This window comes from Protomyctophum parallelum (assembly GCF_964188405.1).
Source record: "Protomyctophum parallelum genome assembly, chromosome: 14".
NCBI classification, from domain to species: Eukaryota; Metazoa; Chordata; class Actinopteri; order Myctophiformes; family Myctophidae; genus Protomyctophum; species Protomyctophum parallelum.
The window spans coordinates 10,476,496-10,495,539 of NC_139709.1; the positions used below are offsets into that span (position 1 = coordinate 10,476,496).

At 42.7% G+C, this 19,044-nt stretch overlaps 1 protein-coding gene across 4 annotated transcripts; it reads left to right on the forward strand.

Moving 5' to 3' along the window:
• The first annotated feature begins 3,637 nt into the window (after nucleotides 1-3,637).
• prmt5 (protein arginine methyltransferase 5) lies at nucleotides 3,638-18,366 on the forward strand. Of its 4 annotated transcripts, none has more exons than XM_083782584.1 (16): nucleotides 3,638-3,797; nucleotides 4,351-4,472; nucleotides 5,775-5,860; nucleotides 6,140-6,274; nucleotides 6,464-6,576; nucleotides 7,484-7,533; nucleotides 7,631-7,794; nucleotides 7,919-8,080; nucleotides 8,645-8,722; nucleotides 8,954-9,012; nucleotides 9,455-9,577; nucleotides 10,756-10,931; nucleotides 11,456-11,659; nucleotides 14,778-14,888; nucleotides 15,174-15,253; nucleotides 15,751-18,366. In XM_083782584.1, the coding sequence occupies exons 1-16, from the start codon at nucleotides 3,700-3,702 to the stop codon at nucleotides 15,901-15,903; spliced, it is 1,914 nt and encodes a 637-aa protein (XP_083638710.1). In that variant the 5' UTR covers nucleotides 3,638-3,699; the 3' UTR covers nucleotides 15,904-18,366. The 4 variants fall into 4 exon arrangements, with proteins under 4 accessions (XP_083638710.1, XP_083638712.1, XP_083638711.1 ...); XM_083782586.1 differs by having other exon boundaries at nucleotides 15,189-15,253; XM_083782585.1 differs by having other exon boundaries at nucleotides 4,354-4,472.
• Nucleotides 18,367-19,044: the final 678 nt, after the last annotated feature.

The following is a 19,044-nucleotide window of genomic DNA, read 5'->3' on the forward strand; positions in this document are numbered from 1 at the left end:
TCAGCAAAAACACCTTGAAGACCTTAACAGGAGCCCTCGTACAAGGTTTCTTTGACTATGCATCCACCTCTTGGTACCACAGCACCTCAAAGGCCCTTAAAACAAGGCTCCAGACCTCCCAAAACAAACTGGTCAGGCTCCTACTTGGCCTCACCCCCCGAACCCACCTCACCCCTGCCCACTTTGACAGGCTGGGATGGCTTAGGGTCGTCGACAGAGTACAGCATCTTGCAATGGGTCTGGTCCACAAGATTCGATACACCACCAAGATACCCATGTACCTGTCCAAATACTTCCTTAATGTAAACGAAGTCCACACCCACAACACCAGAGGGAGTGCAACAAACCATGTACAACCCAGATTCGGCACAAACAAGGGACTAAATTCTTTTCGCTCCTATGCCACCAAAATGTGGAACGCCCTACCAACAGTCATTAAGACATGTGAATCCCTTGACTCCTTCAAAACCGCTCTCAAAGGGCACCTACGGATGGCTGCAATTCGAAACTGGCCTCTGTAAAATCTGAATCCCCCCCACCCCCCACCCCATTTCCCTCACTGTATATTGTTTATTTTCCCAGTGCTTGTATATTTTCCCTTTTTTGCTTCCCATATGATGAATTCCTGTTCTGTTCTTTAGCTACATAGAAATGTCTATTTGTATGTCTCTAAATGGTTGTATGTCTTTAAATGTTTTGATGAATTGAACAATGTGGACCCTGTTGTAAACAAGTGTAATGCTTAATTGGGTCGTCCACTCACAGTTGACAGTCTTTGTATTGAGTTTGTGCTTAAAATGTACTGTAAATTCTACAAACTGTTAATAAATATTTCAATCAATCAATCAAAAGGTGTAATGTAATAGTTATTTAATTAACGAATTAAAATATTATTTTATTCTGAAGGCAACCGGATGTCTTAAATCTGCTAGCTCTCAGAGCGGAAGTCTTAAATTTGCTCATAAGACGGAGCCGATGATGATGAACTTGATGACACGCTTCCGCCCGTTTAATATGTACAATTCGTTGAATCATGCTGGAAAAACTACACAGCGCCCTCTGTCGTTTCGGTAGATTGTGACAGGCATTAACATGTTTGTAGAATGGGCACAGTACAGTTCAAGCAAAGTACAGGTCAATGCTGAAAAATCTGCTAAGAGGATAAAGCACTAAGACTTGTTTACATAAGGGGTCCTCGGATCCATGTTCAATTCATTAATCCAGCCCTGAATACATTAAAAAAAAAACATGTTCTGAAATGAAAATTCGGGTTTAGTGTCAGGCTAACAAATGTACACTAAATCATCATAGGCTACACAGTTAGAAAAAGAGGAAAACATGTACGAGCAGCACAGGGTGGGAATAGTAGTGTTTATACCGGAGTTTAATGTCAAGATAGCAAAAAGGATACCAGACCACTTATCAGTGTACACAGCAGAGGCGGTGGCAATCATCACTGGGTTACAATGGGTGGAGGAGGTTAGACCAGAGTGGGTGGTGGTGTGCACAGACTCACTAGCAGTGCTGAAGAGCCTACAGTCTGAAAAGTTAACCAGTATTTACTAGGACTACACAGAGGTGGCCTGGATATCCAGTTTTGTTGGGTGCCAGCACATAAGGGGCTGGCAGGGAACGAGAGGGCGGACAAGCTTGCCAAAAGGGCAACCCAGCAGGAGGTAGCACTACGAGTGCTATTAGGAAAGGGTGAAGGGAAAGCAATGGTCAAAAAGAAAGGGATGGAAATCTGGCAGAGAAGGAGTATAATGAAAAGAATAGAAGTGAAGAAAAATTCATTACAAGGCTAAGGGTGGGCCACACAGGGTTAAACAGCACTCTTTTTACCATGGGTAAGGCAGAGAGCAATAAATGTGGAAGTTGTGGGGAAACAGAGAATGTTGAGCATGTTTTAATGAACTGTGATAGATATATAGAGGAAAGAGCACAACTGAAGGACAAAGTAAATGATGCAGGACGGGAATGGGATTTGTCAGGGATCCTTGGAACAGAGGGAAAGGGTGTAGCTATGGTGAGGAAGGCACTGTTTACATTTTTATATACTACAAACCTGAGTAGTAGGATATAAATAGCAATAGGAAATTGACATGATGTTACATACTCTTGTACAGTAGGTGGCGGTATGCACCTTTATGTTGGTTGCGATCCGCCATAAAACTCAGAGAAGAAGAAGAAGAAGAAGAAGAGGAGGAAAACATGTATCCACACTTTTCCTGGGCTGTGTGTGCTCCAGTTCCTGTTGATTTCATTGGATATCATTGGTCATCTGACCAGTTTCATTGGCTTTCATTGGATCAAATCGACAGGAACTGGAGCACACACAGCCCAGGAAAAGTGTGGATAGTACTAGAAATAAAGAGGGGGGGGGGGTCCGGGAGGGCTTTAACTTTTTTTTACAGGGCCAGTTTCGAACTGCAGCCGCCTGTATAAGTGCTCTTTGAGACCTATAGAGATTCACATTTCTTAATGTTCTTACCCTGTTGGTAGGGCGTTCCACATTTTAGTGGCATAGGAGCTAAATGAATTTAACCCCTTGTTTGAGCCGGATCTGGGTTGAAGTGACTTCAACCCAGATCCGGCTCAAACAAGGGGTTAAATTCATTCCACAAACCATGTTCAACCGTTGAACATGGTTTGTGGAACTCCCTCTGGTGTTATTTTGTTTGTGATTTTGACATGGGTTATTATGGTATATAATAGTATATAATAGGTCTGCAAAGAATTGTCTATTTGACCAGTGAGAAGATCCTGTAAAGAAATGTTATTTGGCCAGTCTTCTATTCAGCTTTTCTAACCCCCGACCCCCCCCTCACACACACACACACACACACACACACACACACACACACACACACACACACACACACACACACACACACACACGCACACGCATGCACACGCACATGTGCACGCACACGCACACAATAAAGGTTTGCCATGTTCCTGCCTTGCATATCCACGGATATCCCAAGCCGTGCATATCCACGGTAACTCAAGCCGTGCATTATCCATTGCCATCCATCGCTGCACGTGTACATAGATTATATTCGGGCCGAGGTGAGGAGAGACAGACAGGCTCACACGTTTGTATAACAGCTTCATGGTCACTGACAGCAGCTGAGCTATCAACATCCAAACATTTAGAGACGTACAAATATACACTTTCTACATAATAATCCTGATTACATGATATGGCGATGGCATGCCATCTTCAAACATGCAGAGGCCAGCCCAGAATTCTTCAGAATCAGCTTCTTAAAATGTGACACCTACAATTTCACAAAATAGGCTATGTTTTAGTTTTATTGTTTTGTGTGAATAATTCTGAGAATTTTAGAAATCTTATCATCAGGTGTTCTTTGGATTACTGTGGAGTCGTTTCATAGTATACATAAATTGAATAAGAAAAACTAAACGAATTCATAAAACCATGCCATTGTGGTTTGGGACAAATCTGTAACTCTAATACACTGCCTGCCTGCCTGCCTAGTGGCAGTATCGCGATCTCAACTGTACACACGAGCCCATTTCGGCTCCACGGCGCCCTGCGAGCCAATCAGAAAGGGTCCGTGCGGAGCCAAGATGGCGTCAGTTTCAATACCAGGCAGGCTGGCAGCCACGAGTTGAGTTGGATATCCGTTTTCCTTTCATTCACTGATCTCTCGTCTCTCTGTGATAACCGTCATGGCGTCGGGCAGCACAGGCGGCAAGGTGTCCTGCGGGAGAGATCTCAACTGTGTGCCGGAGGTGGCCGACACTTTATCCGCAGTCGCTAAACTCGGGTGAGGAGGAGGAGAGGTTGTTTGTGTGCAGATGTTTTTAGACTCGTGGCATGGGGTCTAGCAGCGGGGGTGTTTTTGCTGTCATAATCTAATCTCTGCACGTGCTAAGAAGGCTAGCCGCCGGTATAATGAATGGCACGTGCACAATCACAAATTAATGTTTGATGCTACATGTTTGATTGTTTGTACTCTCTCTCTGGGTCTTTCTTTCCCCCTGAGTCCTCACCTTTCTGGTCCCGTTATTATTATTATTATTATTATTATTATAGGACCGAACACATACTGTAACCAGCCATGCACAGACTTTTTGTTTACATTGGTACTTTGTTGTAAATAATGACCTAAGAAAGTTCATCATAAGACATACCGGTATATGGTTTCATAAGTAAAGATCTTGCTGTGGCTCATGTATCATCATGTATTCCCCCCCTCCTAATCAAATATTTGATTAGTTTTATTTCTGTTTTGTGTATATTGTAGGCCTATGTCTTGATGAATTGAAAATGGAGGACCCTGAACTGTAAACAAGTCTTAATTATTTTTCCTGGTTCAGCAGATTCGACTTCCTGTGCATGCCCTTGTTCCACCCGAGGTTCAAGAGAGAATATGAACTGGACCCTGCTAAATCCAGACCTGGCGCACAGACCCGTTCGGACCTGCTGTTATGTGGGAGAGGTAAGCGGACAAAGTGTTGTGATCTCTAAATGGAACCTCGGTCTGGCTCTGACAGGCAGGTAGTGTGTGTGTAGGCTGGGTCATAGAAACAGACCCTAAGATATGATGATGCGCGACATACGTAGGAACGTGGCATGATGATGCGCAAGGTTGACCTCACGATGTACACTGCTAGCCTTACTGTCGGCATGCCAGGCGGACCTTATGGGTGCCACCTAACAGGATGCCTCGCATATCAGACCTTATGGGTGCCACCTAACGGGATGCCTCGCATATCAGACCTTATGGGTGCCACCTAACAGGATGCCTCGCATATCAGACCTTATGGGTGCCACCTAACAGGATGCCTCGCATATCAGACTACTAGAATACTACTAGAATACCAGACGAGTCGCCCCTTTACCAACTCTCCCCGGGCGTACAGCCGGCGGAACTGTGCGGCCTGGTATTCCTAAAGTAACCGAAGTAAATGATGCTTAAGCGGTTAAACCTAACCTTATTCCTAACCTTAAACTCAGTAAAACGATGCCTAACCCTAAGCTTATTTCTAACCTTATTCTCTGTAAAACTAAATAAAGAATACAAGAACCGTCGGACCGAGCAGTTGGTGTGGAAAAATTGAGGGGCGAGATGATTTAGGGGCGACCGTACCTGATACCAAATAGTTTAGGATGGTTTTGTTCTTTCCAGGACTATTGCCTTCCCGCATGCTTGATCTTATGGGTTATATTAGGCTATATATATTCATTGCTGATGAGCATCTTTCACATCTTGTTGAACACAATGGAGAACAAGGATCCATGTCAATACAAGGACATGTACAGTACGTGTGACATAATGTGGCTCTCGCAGTGATAAGACAAAAGTTGCAGTAAAATATTGCTGCATTATCTTGTGTAATAATTAGGGATGCACCGAAGAGGAAATTCTTGGCCGAAACCGAATACCGTCCGAATATAGGAAACAGTTGGCCGAATATCCGAATATGATTAATATTATATATCTTTTTTCCTACCATTGCTGTCATGGCCGTACCTAAAAGCTACCTGATTTATGGCAAAATAAATGGTTATGGCAAAACTTTACTTAAATAATAATCACTATTATGGGTCCATAATACATTTTTTCAGCTCTTTTGAATGCATCAATTGCATATACTATTCGGTGATACATTTTCTGCCTATTAGGGCCGAAACCGAATGGGCCGAAAATGCATTTTTAGCCATTTTCTGACAAATATTTTCTGCGGACGAATATTCGGTGCATCACTAGTAATAATTATGCATTGTGTGTCTCACCTAGATTGGAATACACTCATTGTTGGAAAGCTTTCTCCATGGATTGAAACAGACTCTGAAATCTTGACAGAACGCAGGAACTCTGAGGCTGTAAGTTAAATACTGTTTTACTCTTGCTTGTTATTAAAATGCGATGTCTATCTCATATTGTATATTATCTATTATTTAGGGGAAAAAATACTTTAAAATGTAAATGGCATGCTTTGCAGGAAGCTAGCCATCTATGTGTTTCTGTGTGTGTTTGTCAAATCTTGCAAACCACTGGACCGATCAACAACATATTTCCAGTACACGCTACTGTATCTTGTATACCTCCAGTCCAACCGGATCTCCATTCTTCCACAATGCCTTATTTTCCCTCCTACCTAGGCCTTGGTGCAGGAGCTGAACTTCTCTGCCTACCTGGGTCTGCCGGCCTTCATGGTCCCACTGAAGGGACCCAATAATGCCAACTTAGCCCGCGTGTTGCTCAATCACATCCAGACCGGACACCACACATACAATGTATGCACTGACGGTATTATTAACATCAAACCCACAATGTATGTAAACCCACTAAACCAGATTGCTCTTACTATATATAAATACTGCGCTTAAAGGACAGTGGCTGAAGGGCTTTCTAACTGGCACAAAACTATGAAAATGCATCGAAGGAGAAATGGCCATCACAGTTTTTGTTTTCTTCCTGGTCAGTTTTGGATCCGCGTCCCATTGATGTCCCCAGAGGACATGCGAGAAGATGTGATAGAGAATGAGCCGACCGTCTGCACCGAGGACAGGAACGTGGATGAGAAGACCTGGGGCTGGTAAGTGTAACTCCAGCCTGCCCTGCATCCATGAGCTGACTGAACATAACCAAGGTTGCCGTTCATTTCCTTTTTGATTGAATACTTTACTAGTCAGAATTTATGTAAACCGCATGTGGTGCAGCCATACATTAAGTCCAAAGGATAATACAAACACTTTAAAGGCCTACAGTATGTATTCAATTCATCAACATAGCAGAACAAATCACACAATGATACATGTCGTCAACCTAATGCTAAACACAAAGGAGAAAAAGGAAAAACGGTGTCAGAGAATGACAGCATTTACCTCCCCTTGTGGTCTCCTGATGATGATTTGTCAGGCCAGTTTGTGAAAGAAACCAGTGGTTCACATCTTTTAATGGATGGTGTCGGGGCATTCCACATTTTGGAGAATTTTCCCATCTTCTATATTTAAGCGACATTATTCCAGGAGAGTGGCTCAGCCCTACGGTCGCTCTGGCCTATAAGGCGTCTTACTGGTATTGTATTGTGGGTGTCAGTCACTTTGGAGAAGTAGTTACTAGTTAGATCGGATATGAGGGCAGGCACTGTCCCTTTGACTATCTTAAATACCAATCCCATTTTTATTTCCTTAACCGTGTCTCCTACCATGAGCCATCCCAGACTAACAAAATGTTGGAATTACAGTAGGTGGGACGTCATGGGCTTTTACGCTTGAGGCGAGAAGTAGTTGAATCAGTTTGTTTTGGTAGGTCTGAAGCTTAGTTTGAATTGACATTGAGATGTTGGATAGCCACGAGGTGCAAGCACAGTTAATGAGGGCTTGAGAGTGCATTTGTTGACAAAATAAACAAATCTTGTCCTTTGATTTTTCTTGAGGACTTTTGATGCCCTTTTTCACCTGTCAGCTTGTTGCCCTTTCCCTCTCTTGTCCTCTACTTAGGTGGCACTCATTCAGAACACTGTGTGACTACAACAAGAGGATCTGTCTTGGTGAGTGAACACAATGGTGCTTTTCTGAGTTTTCTCAGTCATTTGGCCACTGCGTGGTGCACGATTATTAGTATTTTTTTCTCTCTTGTTCCCAAAGCTATCGATGTCGCGGCCGATATCCCTTGCGACTCTGTGATTGACAAGTGGCTTGGGGAGCCAATCAAAGCTGCCATTCTTCCTACAAGCCTCTTTCTCACCAATAAGAAGGGGTTCCCCGTTCTTTCGAAAGCCCATCAGCGAATCATCTTCCGTCTTTTCAAGGTATAGAACAAAGACAAAGTAGTAGGACTCAACGCCATCTTTCATCACAGATGCTTAGATTAAATGCAGAAAAAAACCCTGTTATTTTTCTAAGATTTAAATTGTAACTGTCTTGGTCTCCTAGCTGGAGGCCCAGTTCATCTTCACAGGGACCAGTCGGCACAGTGAGAAGGACTTCCGTTCCTATCTCCAGTACTTGGAATACCTCAACCAGAACCGGCCCGCACCTAATGCATACGAGCTCTTTGCCAAAGGCTATGAGGACTACCTGCAGTCCCCACTCCAGGTGTGTGTGTTAAGGTTGGGTGACGATACGAATATATCGGCAATCGTGGATTGGCCGATTTTATTTTTATTGGGCCATTTCTCAGATTTTATATTTTATTTTGCAAATCTACAAATGTAGCCCAATTAAACCTGTACAGCAAAATAAAGTGTGAGCTAAATGCGATCTCAATTTGGCCTAGCAAACACTGGTGCTGCAAAAACGGGCAGATCTACAAGCTCTCAACGCGTAGCGAACGGTGCTGCAAAAACAGGCAGATCTACAAGCTCTCAAAGCGTAGCGAACGGTGCTGCAAATACAGGCAGGTCTACAAGCTGAGAGCTTGTAGACCTTTTTTCCCGGCCTGTGACCAGCAGTGAGCTGTTCTCACATTTCTTTTAAAACACGCATACTGTATATTGTCCAATGGCGATTTTGGGGCAGACGATGGGCGATAGGAAGAAAATGGCATATCGCCCAACCTGTCTCTGTGTGTGTGTGTGTGTGTGTGTGTATCTCTGTAAATCCGATTGTAATGTAAAAACATGTTTTGTTTGTCTGAAATTGTCTCTCCTCCCCCATTAGCCCCTCATGGACAACCTGGAGTCCCAAACGTATGAAGTATTTGAGAAGGACCCCATTAAATACTCGCAGTACCAACAGGTAACGATATATCTAGAAACAGTAACTAATATCAGAAACAGAAAATAACAAAGTGATTTACATACTGTACAGGAAAAAAAAGGTTTTAGCATGTTTAGCAGGACAAGACAACGGGGGAAAAAGTTGGGTTTAGCCGGTTCCGCAAGGAAAGTGTTAAAGCTCATTGTAATGAATAAGACAGTCATTCTAATCCATCGCTGTTGACGTTGACTGATGTTTTTCCATCTACAGGCCGTCTATAAATGTCTCCTAGATAGAGTACCAGAGGAGCAGAAAGAAACCAATACACAGTGAGTAGCGGCTCCCTGTCCTTCCAATTTAACCCCAACTCAATTTCAATAGCATCTTTCTTTTCTATTTCTTTTCGTAATGGAATAGATCAAAGCAAAGTAAAATTCTGTGTCAAAATCCTTCCTTTTTCTTTTCTTTATCCCTTATATATATATATATATATATATTAGAATATGTATATTTGCCTTCTATTTTAATTTATCTTTGTTAATGGTACGAGATACCAGGGTTGTGGCTGTTTCGGAGTGGGAACTCTGTGTTAGGGTTAAATGCTCATTTTTGTATGTTATCTTTATTTGACTCCTATGTGAGTTGAACATTTTAATAAAGAAACTTTGAATACAAACAAATCATTCTGACCTTGCAACACATGTTGTGAGCCGGCCCATAAAACCTGCATCAATGCATAATGATGATAATGATGTTGTCTCTTGGCCACAGGGTGTTGATGGTGCTCGGAGCGGGCAGGGGTCCCCTGGTTAATGCGTCTCTGCGAGCTGCTAGACAGGCAGACAGGAAGCTACGGGTCTACGCTGTGGAGAAGAACCCCAACGCTGTGGTCACGTGAGTTTGGAATCACACCGGCGTGTAAAACCAGGAGCGAAGACTCCAAATGCCTTCGCTTCCCCTCGCAGATGGGTGTCTTGTGTCTTGACCTACAACATGACAGGGACACCTAGTCTGTCCTTGTGTGTCAAAATGTTATTTTTTACCTACAAAATGACAGGGACACCTAGTCTGTCCTTGTGTGTCAAAATGTTACTTTTTACCTACAAAATGACAGGGACACCTAGTCTGTCCTTGTGTGTCAAAATGTTATTTTTTACCTACAAAATGACAGGGACACCTAGTCTGTCCTTGTGTGTCAAAATGTTATTTTTTACCTACAAAATGACAGGGACACCTAGTCTGTCCTTTATGGTACAAAAATAAGTTAACAATTACAAGGTTTCTGCATAAAAAAGCGTTGATATGCAAGTTCTATGGATGTACTGTACAGTACAGTACCAACAGGAATACCATTTAGCAATTTCCTAGTGTGAGCCAGTGTTGTTTTTGGCAGCAAATTTCAATTTTAGTTTTAGTCATGGTCTCTTGAATAGTTTTCACTTAGTCACCTGGAATGTGTCAGTGTTAGTTTAGTTTTAGTCGACTAAATGTCATGAGATTTTAGTCGACTAAATTTACAGTTGATTTAGTCGACTAAAATGTGTTTTGGCGGGCCTTGATGCCGTCATAATGGCTGATTTTACACTTGCTGAAAATAGCTGATCTACAAGCTCACAACGTGTCGTGCTGCGACGCGTTGTGAGCTTGTAGATCAGCTATTTTCAGCATGCAACCAAATGTAAAATGACTTATACTGGATCTCTTGTCCACTAGTGCCTTCCTAACATTTTAGTCTAGTTTTTATTTGTTCACTAAATTGTCAGTATATTTAGTCTTAGTCATCACAGCTTAGTTTTCATTTAGTTTCCATTTAGTTTTTGTCAGTGGAAAAACGTGTCGACGAAAACAACACTGGTGTGAGCCTCAGGTTGGGCTATAACGGGTCATTCCAGGTTCTGAAACGGGAGCAGCGACTCATTCCCATCCATCAATACTGGGTTTGCACCGCCCTCGGTGATCTCCCCATGTGACACAGATGAGCCTCGGAATGAGACCGGTGGAGATAACGATCTGTGACCGTGTATGGCCTCAGCGTTGATGATCTGAGAGTTCATTCATTGTCACCCTGTCAGGTTGGAGAACTGGCGTTTCGAGGAGTGGGGCGATCAGGTGACGGTGGTGTCATGTGACATGCGGGAGTGGACGGCGCCCGAGAAAGCAGACATAATTGTCAGCGAGCTGCTCGGCTCGTTCGGCGACAACGAGCTGTCCCCCGAGTGTCTGGATGGAGCGCAGCACTTTCTGAAGGGTAATTCAGAGTGTTGTGTTTTGCAGTAACTCCTCTTTGCCCATACTCCTCCAAACGTAATGACATTTGCCAACTAGTGCAGTGGGTTTCAACCTTTTTCATATCAAGGTCCATTATTTATTCAGCATTTGAGCCACGGACCACTATTTGATGACATTTAGCGCCTCTGACCCAAAACTAAAGAACATTTTGTTATCCGTTTTTGCCCACAATTCCATGCTGTGTTGATGTGGTACCGTAGGAGAGATAACGGGCAAATGTTTATTCAAAATAACAATTCTACATTCTTTAATAGAGCATTACATACATGTCATAAAAAACAATCCATTCAGAGCAAACATTTAGGCGCCAGAAAGCGTGAACAAATAGCATGCTTTGGTGCCATGTGTGTATCCGCACGCACACCCTAACGCCCAAATGCCTGCACCAAATGTGTTGTTTTGAGGCTTCTTTTTGCCTCATTCCGTCACTCCATGCCAGTGTTTCCCCTTTCTTTACGTCCTCATGTCTCCGCTCCTCCTCAGCCGACGGCGTGAGCATCCCCTGCTCCTACACGTCCTTCCTGGCGCCGCTGTCCTCCTCCAAGCTGTACAACGAGGTGCGAGGCTGTCGCGAGCGCGACAAGGACCCCGAGTGCCACTTCGAGACGCCGTATGTCGTGCGCCTGCACAACTTCCACCAGCTGGCCGAGCCCAAGGCCTGCTTCACCTTCCACCACCCCACCACAGGTAGACGAGCGCTATTTTTCAATAAGGCTGCAACAACGAATCGATTAAATCGATAAAAATCGATAATTAAATTCGTTGCCAACTAATTATCTTATCGATTATTATCGCGGGTGTTTTCCAACATTAAAATGTAACGTAAAACTGCTTTCTTTTTACCGTTCAGTAACGGCACTAGGCTGAACGAACAATATGCAACGGGTCGGTATAAACACAACACAAGATTGTCTTGAACGTGACCAGAGCGCTCCGCTCCGCATCTACTATACCCCTCTCTCTCCCCCCCCCCCCCCCCACACACACACACACACACACACAGAGGGAGAGAGCGTCAGCCAACTTGAGCCAAGTGGCTCTGTGGCTGCGATGATCTGCTGATCTGCAAACTCATCAACCGGTTGCAAAACGCCCCAAACAGGTCCCAAAACATGGCATTTGTGAGCACGGCCACTGTCCATATTTGTTTGTCTTGTGACAAAAAATGCTCCACAATGTCTGAATCTGTGAGCTTGCAGGCTGGCTACGAGCACTAGCAGTGTAGCTTGCTAACGATCGTTAGCTCCTCATTTGTTCCACCTGTGTAATCACAGCAGCGCATTGAAGTGGGCACAGGGCAAAAATCTCCGTGAACGTTTTTGCTTAACAATGGTTTATTCAGTGCTGTTTAACTTTGGCAATATGTGATACTAGAGCCTAGACCCTAGAGAACATGCCAATATGGCAGCTAAATAAGAACGGTTTCCCCTATCAGCTAGCATGCTACTTGTAACTGTGTGTGTGTGTGTGTGTGTGTGTGTGTGTGTGTGTGTGTGTGTGTGTGTGTGTGTGTGTGTGTGCGTGCGTGCGTGTCCACACAGACTGTGTAGGACAGTGGTTCTCATAGTGGGAGTTCCAGCTACATTATAGATAGTTAGGAAGTAAACCAAGTGGACCCTAAAGGGTCTGTAACAGAGAGTGCAAAAATGGAACCAAATGGACTCTCAAAATTGATTTTACCATAGAAATAAAAAAATAAAAATTGGGGTCCCAGAGATGGAAATGGAAAGAGACAGTCAGCTATACACAGTCAACATTACAGATTACAGTATCATTACAAGTAGGAATGGCAATGAAATCAAATTGGATAAAAAAGGGGGTAAAATATTAATTTTGAATGAGTATTCATTTTTATTGTCTTTATTGTTAGTTACAACATGCCTAAAATAATTTGAAGCTAATTTGTTTAAGTAATTGCAAAAAGGTGCCATAATCCGATTAATCGATTCATCGTTTAAATAATCGGCCGATGAATCGATTATGAAATTAATCGTTAGTTGCAGCCTTATTTTTCAATAGCTAAAGTATAACATAATGCTTAAAACTAGGGATGCACCGAAAGGGAAATTCTTGGCCGAAACCGAATACCGAATATAGGAAACAGTTGGCCGAAAACCGAATACCGAATAGCCGAATACAGCTTTGTTGTAAAGCTACCTGATTATGGCAAAAGACATGATTATGGATTTTCATAATCGATTCATCGGGTGATTATTTAAACGATTAATCGGATTATGGCACCTTTTTTGCAATTACCTTTAAAAAAAATGCTTCAAGTTATTGTAGGCATGTTGTAACTAACAATAAAGACAATAAAAATGAATACTCCTTCAAAATTAATATTTTACCCCCTTTTTAATACAATTTGATTTCATTGCCATTCCTTGTACTTGTAATGATACTGTAATCTGTAATGTTGACTGTGTATAGCTGACTGTCTTTCTTCCCATTTCTATCTCTGGGACCCCAATTTATTTTTATTTCTATTCTAAATTATTCTAAATCAATGTAAATTTTGAGTGTATTTGGTTCCATTTTTGCACTCTGTTACAGACCGGCCCCACTTGGTTTACTTCCTAACTATCTATAATTTAGCTGGAACTCCCACTATGAGAACCACTGTCCTACACAGTGTGTGGGCGGGCGGGCACGCACACACACACACACACACACACTAGCATGCTAGCTGATAGGGGAAAACGTTCTTATTTAGCAGCCATATATTAGCATGTTCTCTAGGCTCTAGTATCACATATTGCCAAAGTTAAACAGCACTGAACAACTGATCATTGTTAAGCAAAACGTTCACGGACGTTCTGCTTCTGCTTTTGCCCTGCCTGTGCCCACTTCAATGCGCTGCTGAGATTACACACAGGTGGAACAAATTTGAGGAGCTAACGAGCAAGCTACTGCTAGTGTTCGTCGTAGCCTGCATGCAAACTCACAGATTCAGACATTGGGGAGCATTTTTTGTCATACGACAAAAGAATAGACAGTGGCGGTGCTCACAAATACCATGTTTTGGGACCTGTTGATGAGCTCGCAGATTTCGCGGAGCGCATCGCAGCCACAGCACAGAGCAACTTGACGCTGTGTGTGTGTGTGTGTGTGGGGGGGGGGGGGGGGAGACTGAAGTTGGGAGAGAGAGAGAGAGGTAGATGCGGAGCGCTCTGGTTACGTTCAAGACAATCGCGTGTTGTGTTTATACCGACCCGGTGTTTTGACTATTCGGTGATTTATTTTCGGCCTATTTGAGCTGAAACCGAATAGGCCGAAAATACATTTTTAGCCATTTTCGGCCGAATATTTTCGGTGGCCGAATTTTCGGTGCATCCCTACTTAAAACACCAGCAGAGGTTCCCAAACATTTTCATGTCAAGGACCCCCAAATTGACACTAATTATCCCGCGGACCCCCATTTGAAGAAATATATGCCAGGGACCAGAGATGATTTTTAAGGCTCTAGCAGTGATTCTCAACCTGTTTAATTTCAAGGACCCCCCCACACCCCCAGTTTGACATGCATATTAGTCTACAGACCCCCATTTAATGGCATTTCTATCTCTGGGACCCTGATTTATGTTGTAAAATCAATGTTAATTGTTTGTTCCATTTTTACACTCTCTGCAAGTTACAGACCCATACGGGTCCATTTGGTTCCTAATTATCATTTAAGCTGGGGAGCCCCTAGAACTCTCTCCCCGGACTTTGGGAACCACTGTCCTAAAGGAAGAAACCACACACACACACCTCAGCACAAAATATTAATACACTTTCTTGTGTTCTGTCATTATTTTTCTCTCAGATATGAACAATAACCGCTACCAGTGCCTCAGATACTCGGTGAAATGCAACTCTGTTCTCCATGGCTTCGCGGGCTACTTTGAGACCACGCTCTACAAAGACGTTATGCTCAGTAAGTCAGTCCAAGAACCAGCAGATGTGGGGCTAATGTCTCGCAACACCCCTTACCCCTTGTCCCTTATTTGCCTTTTTTTTTTTTTACCATTTTGAAAAACTTTTTAAAATAGTTCAAATAGCCGATCGACAAGCTCACAACGTGTCGATAAATATATATTCTTTTCAATAAATGGCAAATAAAATTCAGGGACAAGGGGTAAGTGGTATCCGCAAGATAAATGGTGGTGGTCTCTTGCTTTTGATTGCGTCTGAACAGTGATGTCTATAATTTAATTTGAAGGTAATTTTTTCACAGGTATCAAGCCGGATACACATTCACCTGGAATGTTCTCCTGGTTCCCAATTCTGTTCCCCCTCAAAGTAAGTTTTTACCGTTTTCCTGTAAATGTACAGTAGATCTTTATAAAGCTTTATATATATTTTTCTTTGCACATCAGATATAACAGATTTCGTGTTAAGGTTCCAGTGTGCCTCTTCAGGGGAAAAGGCCCGCTCTACTCAGACAGTTTTATATAGTTGCAGGCGTGTGCTGGGTGCAGATTCCAAAAGAACATTTAAATCCACACTTCCAGTCGAGTAAGAGTGTCAAAATTAATTTTGACAATGACGAAGGCCTGCGTGCCGAAATGCGTTTGTCTGTCTGATATGACTGCTGCTGCGGAGCACTATCTTTATTAATAAAGACTCTTACTCGACTGGAACCTATAGAAAATGAATTAAATCCGCACTTCCAGTGTGCCGACATTTCTGTTGTTCCAGCCATCATTTAGTGAGTGGATGTACATAGCTTTATTGTACTCGTAACACTTCTGTAAATCACATTCATTGACACACCCGTCTTTGCCACTCCTCGACAGCAACCCATCCCCGTGTCACAGGACGATGACATCACGGTGCGGTTCTGGCGCTGCAACAACGGGAAGAAGGTGTGGTACGAGTGGGCCGTGACCGAGCCCTCCTGCTCCGCCATCCACAACCCGGCGGGGCGCTCCTACACCATTGGCCTGTGAAGATGGTCCAAAACGTGCATAACGCACACACGTTTTTACAGGCACTTAGTGGTGATTGATGTGGACATAGAGACACAAGGGGCGCCTCCTACACATTCACGCCCCACAAACGAGACAGCGCCCGCCACCACTTCTGGTCCGTTAGAACGGTGTACTGTATAGCTGTCAATGCAATCCCTGTGAGAGGCATCATAAAATATACCGTAATGTCACTGGTTGATTACTGAGGCTCTAGCCATTTCTTTTTTTGTTTGTGTTCTAATAGTGTCCCATTATGTTTTGATTTGTCCTTTTTTAATGTCACATACCTGCCACCTCAATATACAACCCACAATGTACTAGCATAGCGGAAAACTAAAGTGGCCGCATGGTATATACGTCCCTCTTGAGGTTTTCAATAACCGGCTACATGTTTTGTTTTATAATGGGCTATTTATTTTTGTAAAATTATCCCAACAGCATCTTGGCAAGACTTAATTATTAATACTAACCTGGAGAATTCAGTTGAAAATGTCAATATGTCCCTCCATTTAGTTGGGTTATTTCCCCTACTACATTCAGCCAAGTTAATTATACAACAACGTCTAAAACACATGTTTTGATTTAAAATTGGTGGTGCTGTTTCATTTGTGGGCGTGAATTTGTAGGCGCCCGTGTGTCTATACTAGCCCTGCGCATTTTATGTATCCAGCTAAGCTGGATTGTAGTCCTGAGTCCTTAAAGCCTGATTTAAACTTCGTTGTATGGCGGTATTGCACACGTTATTGCTCATGGGTTTATAGGAGCTGGCAAGGTAATTGGATGAACCAGACAGGAGCCTGGTTGATTGAGGGACTTTGTTTTGTCATTTTGTTTTGAGCAGGCACAGATTATGTTCCGTTTGTTGGATGGGTACTGTATTTCGGTGTCAGTTGGTTGGTTTGAATTGTTCCTTTTTTAACTGTAGCAGTTCCAAATAACCAAAAAACATTGGGTCATTTAAAATGCGTGATTCTTTTTTTCCCTAAACTGTTGTGGTGAAGCAACTGCTGATACATGGCCTCTGTCTGAAATAATTCACTACTCCCTGCTCAGTAAAATATAGTTATAATATAGTGTCCTATGTTATATGGGAATGGTTTGGCATTCCGATGAACCCCCTATTTCAAAACGTTCTTCAAAATAGCATCGTATAACTGTCGGAATGTCTGCCAAGTGGGGGAAACACTGCTATGACGATGAATGGAAGTCAGTCGTCGGAGCAGCGGTGATTTGTGAGTGCCAGTGTGTAACCATATTATATAATGTACTTCCCTATATTTTAGGGAGTATTATGGAAAAAAACACCACATGGGTGACCATTATGTTGTGATGCGAGAGTACAGTTGGCAAACGCCACCGCGGGACTCCTGATTCGATGCCCTCCACACACTCTTATCTAACATCAGGGTCTCGGTGGTGTTGGCTAATCTGTCACGCCGCAGTGCATCTACATAGGATATGTGGTGCGCGTCTCGCCTTTCCTGACCTTGCCCTGGGTTGGCTCCCACACCCACAGTGCTCGCCACTAGTTCTGGGTGCCTGACGCAGTGCCCTGCTTCCGAGCCTTGAGGCCTGTTCATACTCCAGTTCTACGCGATAAGGTGACGACTGAAAAACTACAACATGACGTCACTGACAAACCACCGTTTCAGTGGTCACCTTATTACCTAAAACTGGAGTATGAATAGGCCTTCATCCTTCTCTTTCTGACATTGTCTGTAACCTGTGATAGAACCCCAGAGAGGACCATGTTTCTGACCTCGAATCTGATTTGTTTAACCCATTTTGACCTGAGATCAGATTCTAAAAAGCTATGTTTCTATGTCAGTCGTTCTTTGATTTTTCAAAAATAGCAGACCTACAAGCTCGTAGCCATGCTATGAGCTTGTAGATCTGCTATTTTTCAATAGCTAGAGCATAACATAATGCTAGGGGTTCCTGCCCAAAATGGGTATTAGTCTAAATGCAGACAGGTCTCATACAAGTCAAATGGGATCTTTTTTTCCAATGTGACTTGAACCACATTCAGAGGTGGTTTCAGGCGATCTGTCTCAGTCTGAATGTAATAAACTGATCTAAATTGGATTCCATGTGACTTGCATATGACTTGTTTTAAACAAATCAGATTCCAATCTGGATGTGTCACAGATCTGATCCAGGCTAGATTTGACAGATCCGATATTTGGACAGCACTACAAAATGGCAAACTCACTATAGTGGAATATAATAGCGAGTGATTTTGGACACTGCTCTTATAACTTGCTCTTAACCGAACAAACATGTCTGCCTTACTGAGCACACATTCCATACTGACATATAAATATAAATAAAACCCTACGGGATCTGAGGATCGACGGGCTCTTTCAGGTCACAATACTGTTTTTGTTACGGTTTGTTTCTTTTTGTCAAAATAACGTCAATAAAGACTAAAGAACAAGGTTATTTGGAAGTATTGTGTTGTGTAGTATTTTCCTGGATTGCTGGTTTATCTGGGAAAGGACCAATTTACCCTCAAGTTGGACTCAAGTTGCAGTGGCATGATCTGTACAGTAGGTGGTAGCCCAGAAATCATGCCCTGCTGTGGGGGGTTAGATTAATAACATGAATTCTTAGTCATATTTTTGTATGAAGGATGGCTCAAGTGCCTTACCAATTACCATAGCATTAAAAATGTGCCTTAGCATTTGCTCCTGCTATTCTTATTTTCTATCAATGCATCTGTCAAATATCTATTTCGTTATCGCCCCACAAAGTGTAATTAATTAAATTCAGTGGTGGGCAATAGTAGGTGCAACTTGAATATTACAGTATGTCAATTCTTTTGACCGTGTACTTTACCTGAGTATTTGTATTTTTTTATTCTTGTGACTTTCACTGCACTACATTTCAAAGACATGCATCTACATTTCTAGGAAGGTACATTATGAATTAATTAACCACTTTTCAACCCTGTTTCAAAATGAGTGAAAATGGCTAAAAAGCTCAACTTTGAGTCGTAGTCAACCGATTAAATTATACATTAAACACTATAATAACCACACTAGCTCTGGTCCATAGCTCTAATGTGTTTCAACGCATTAGAGCTACGGATTCAGAGCTATACCCACACGTTGAATCATG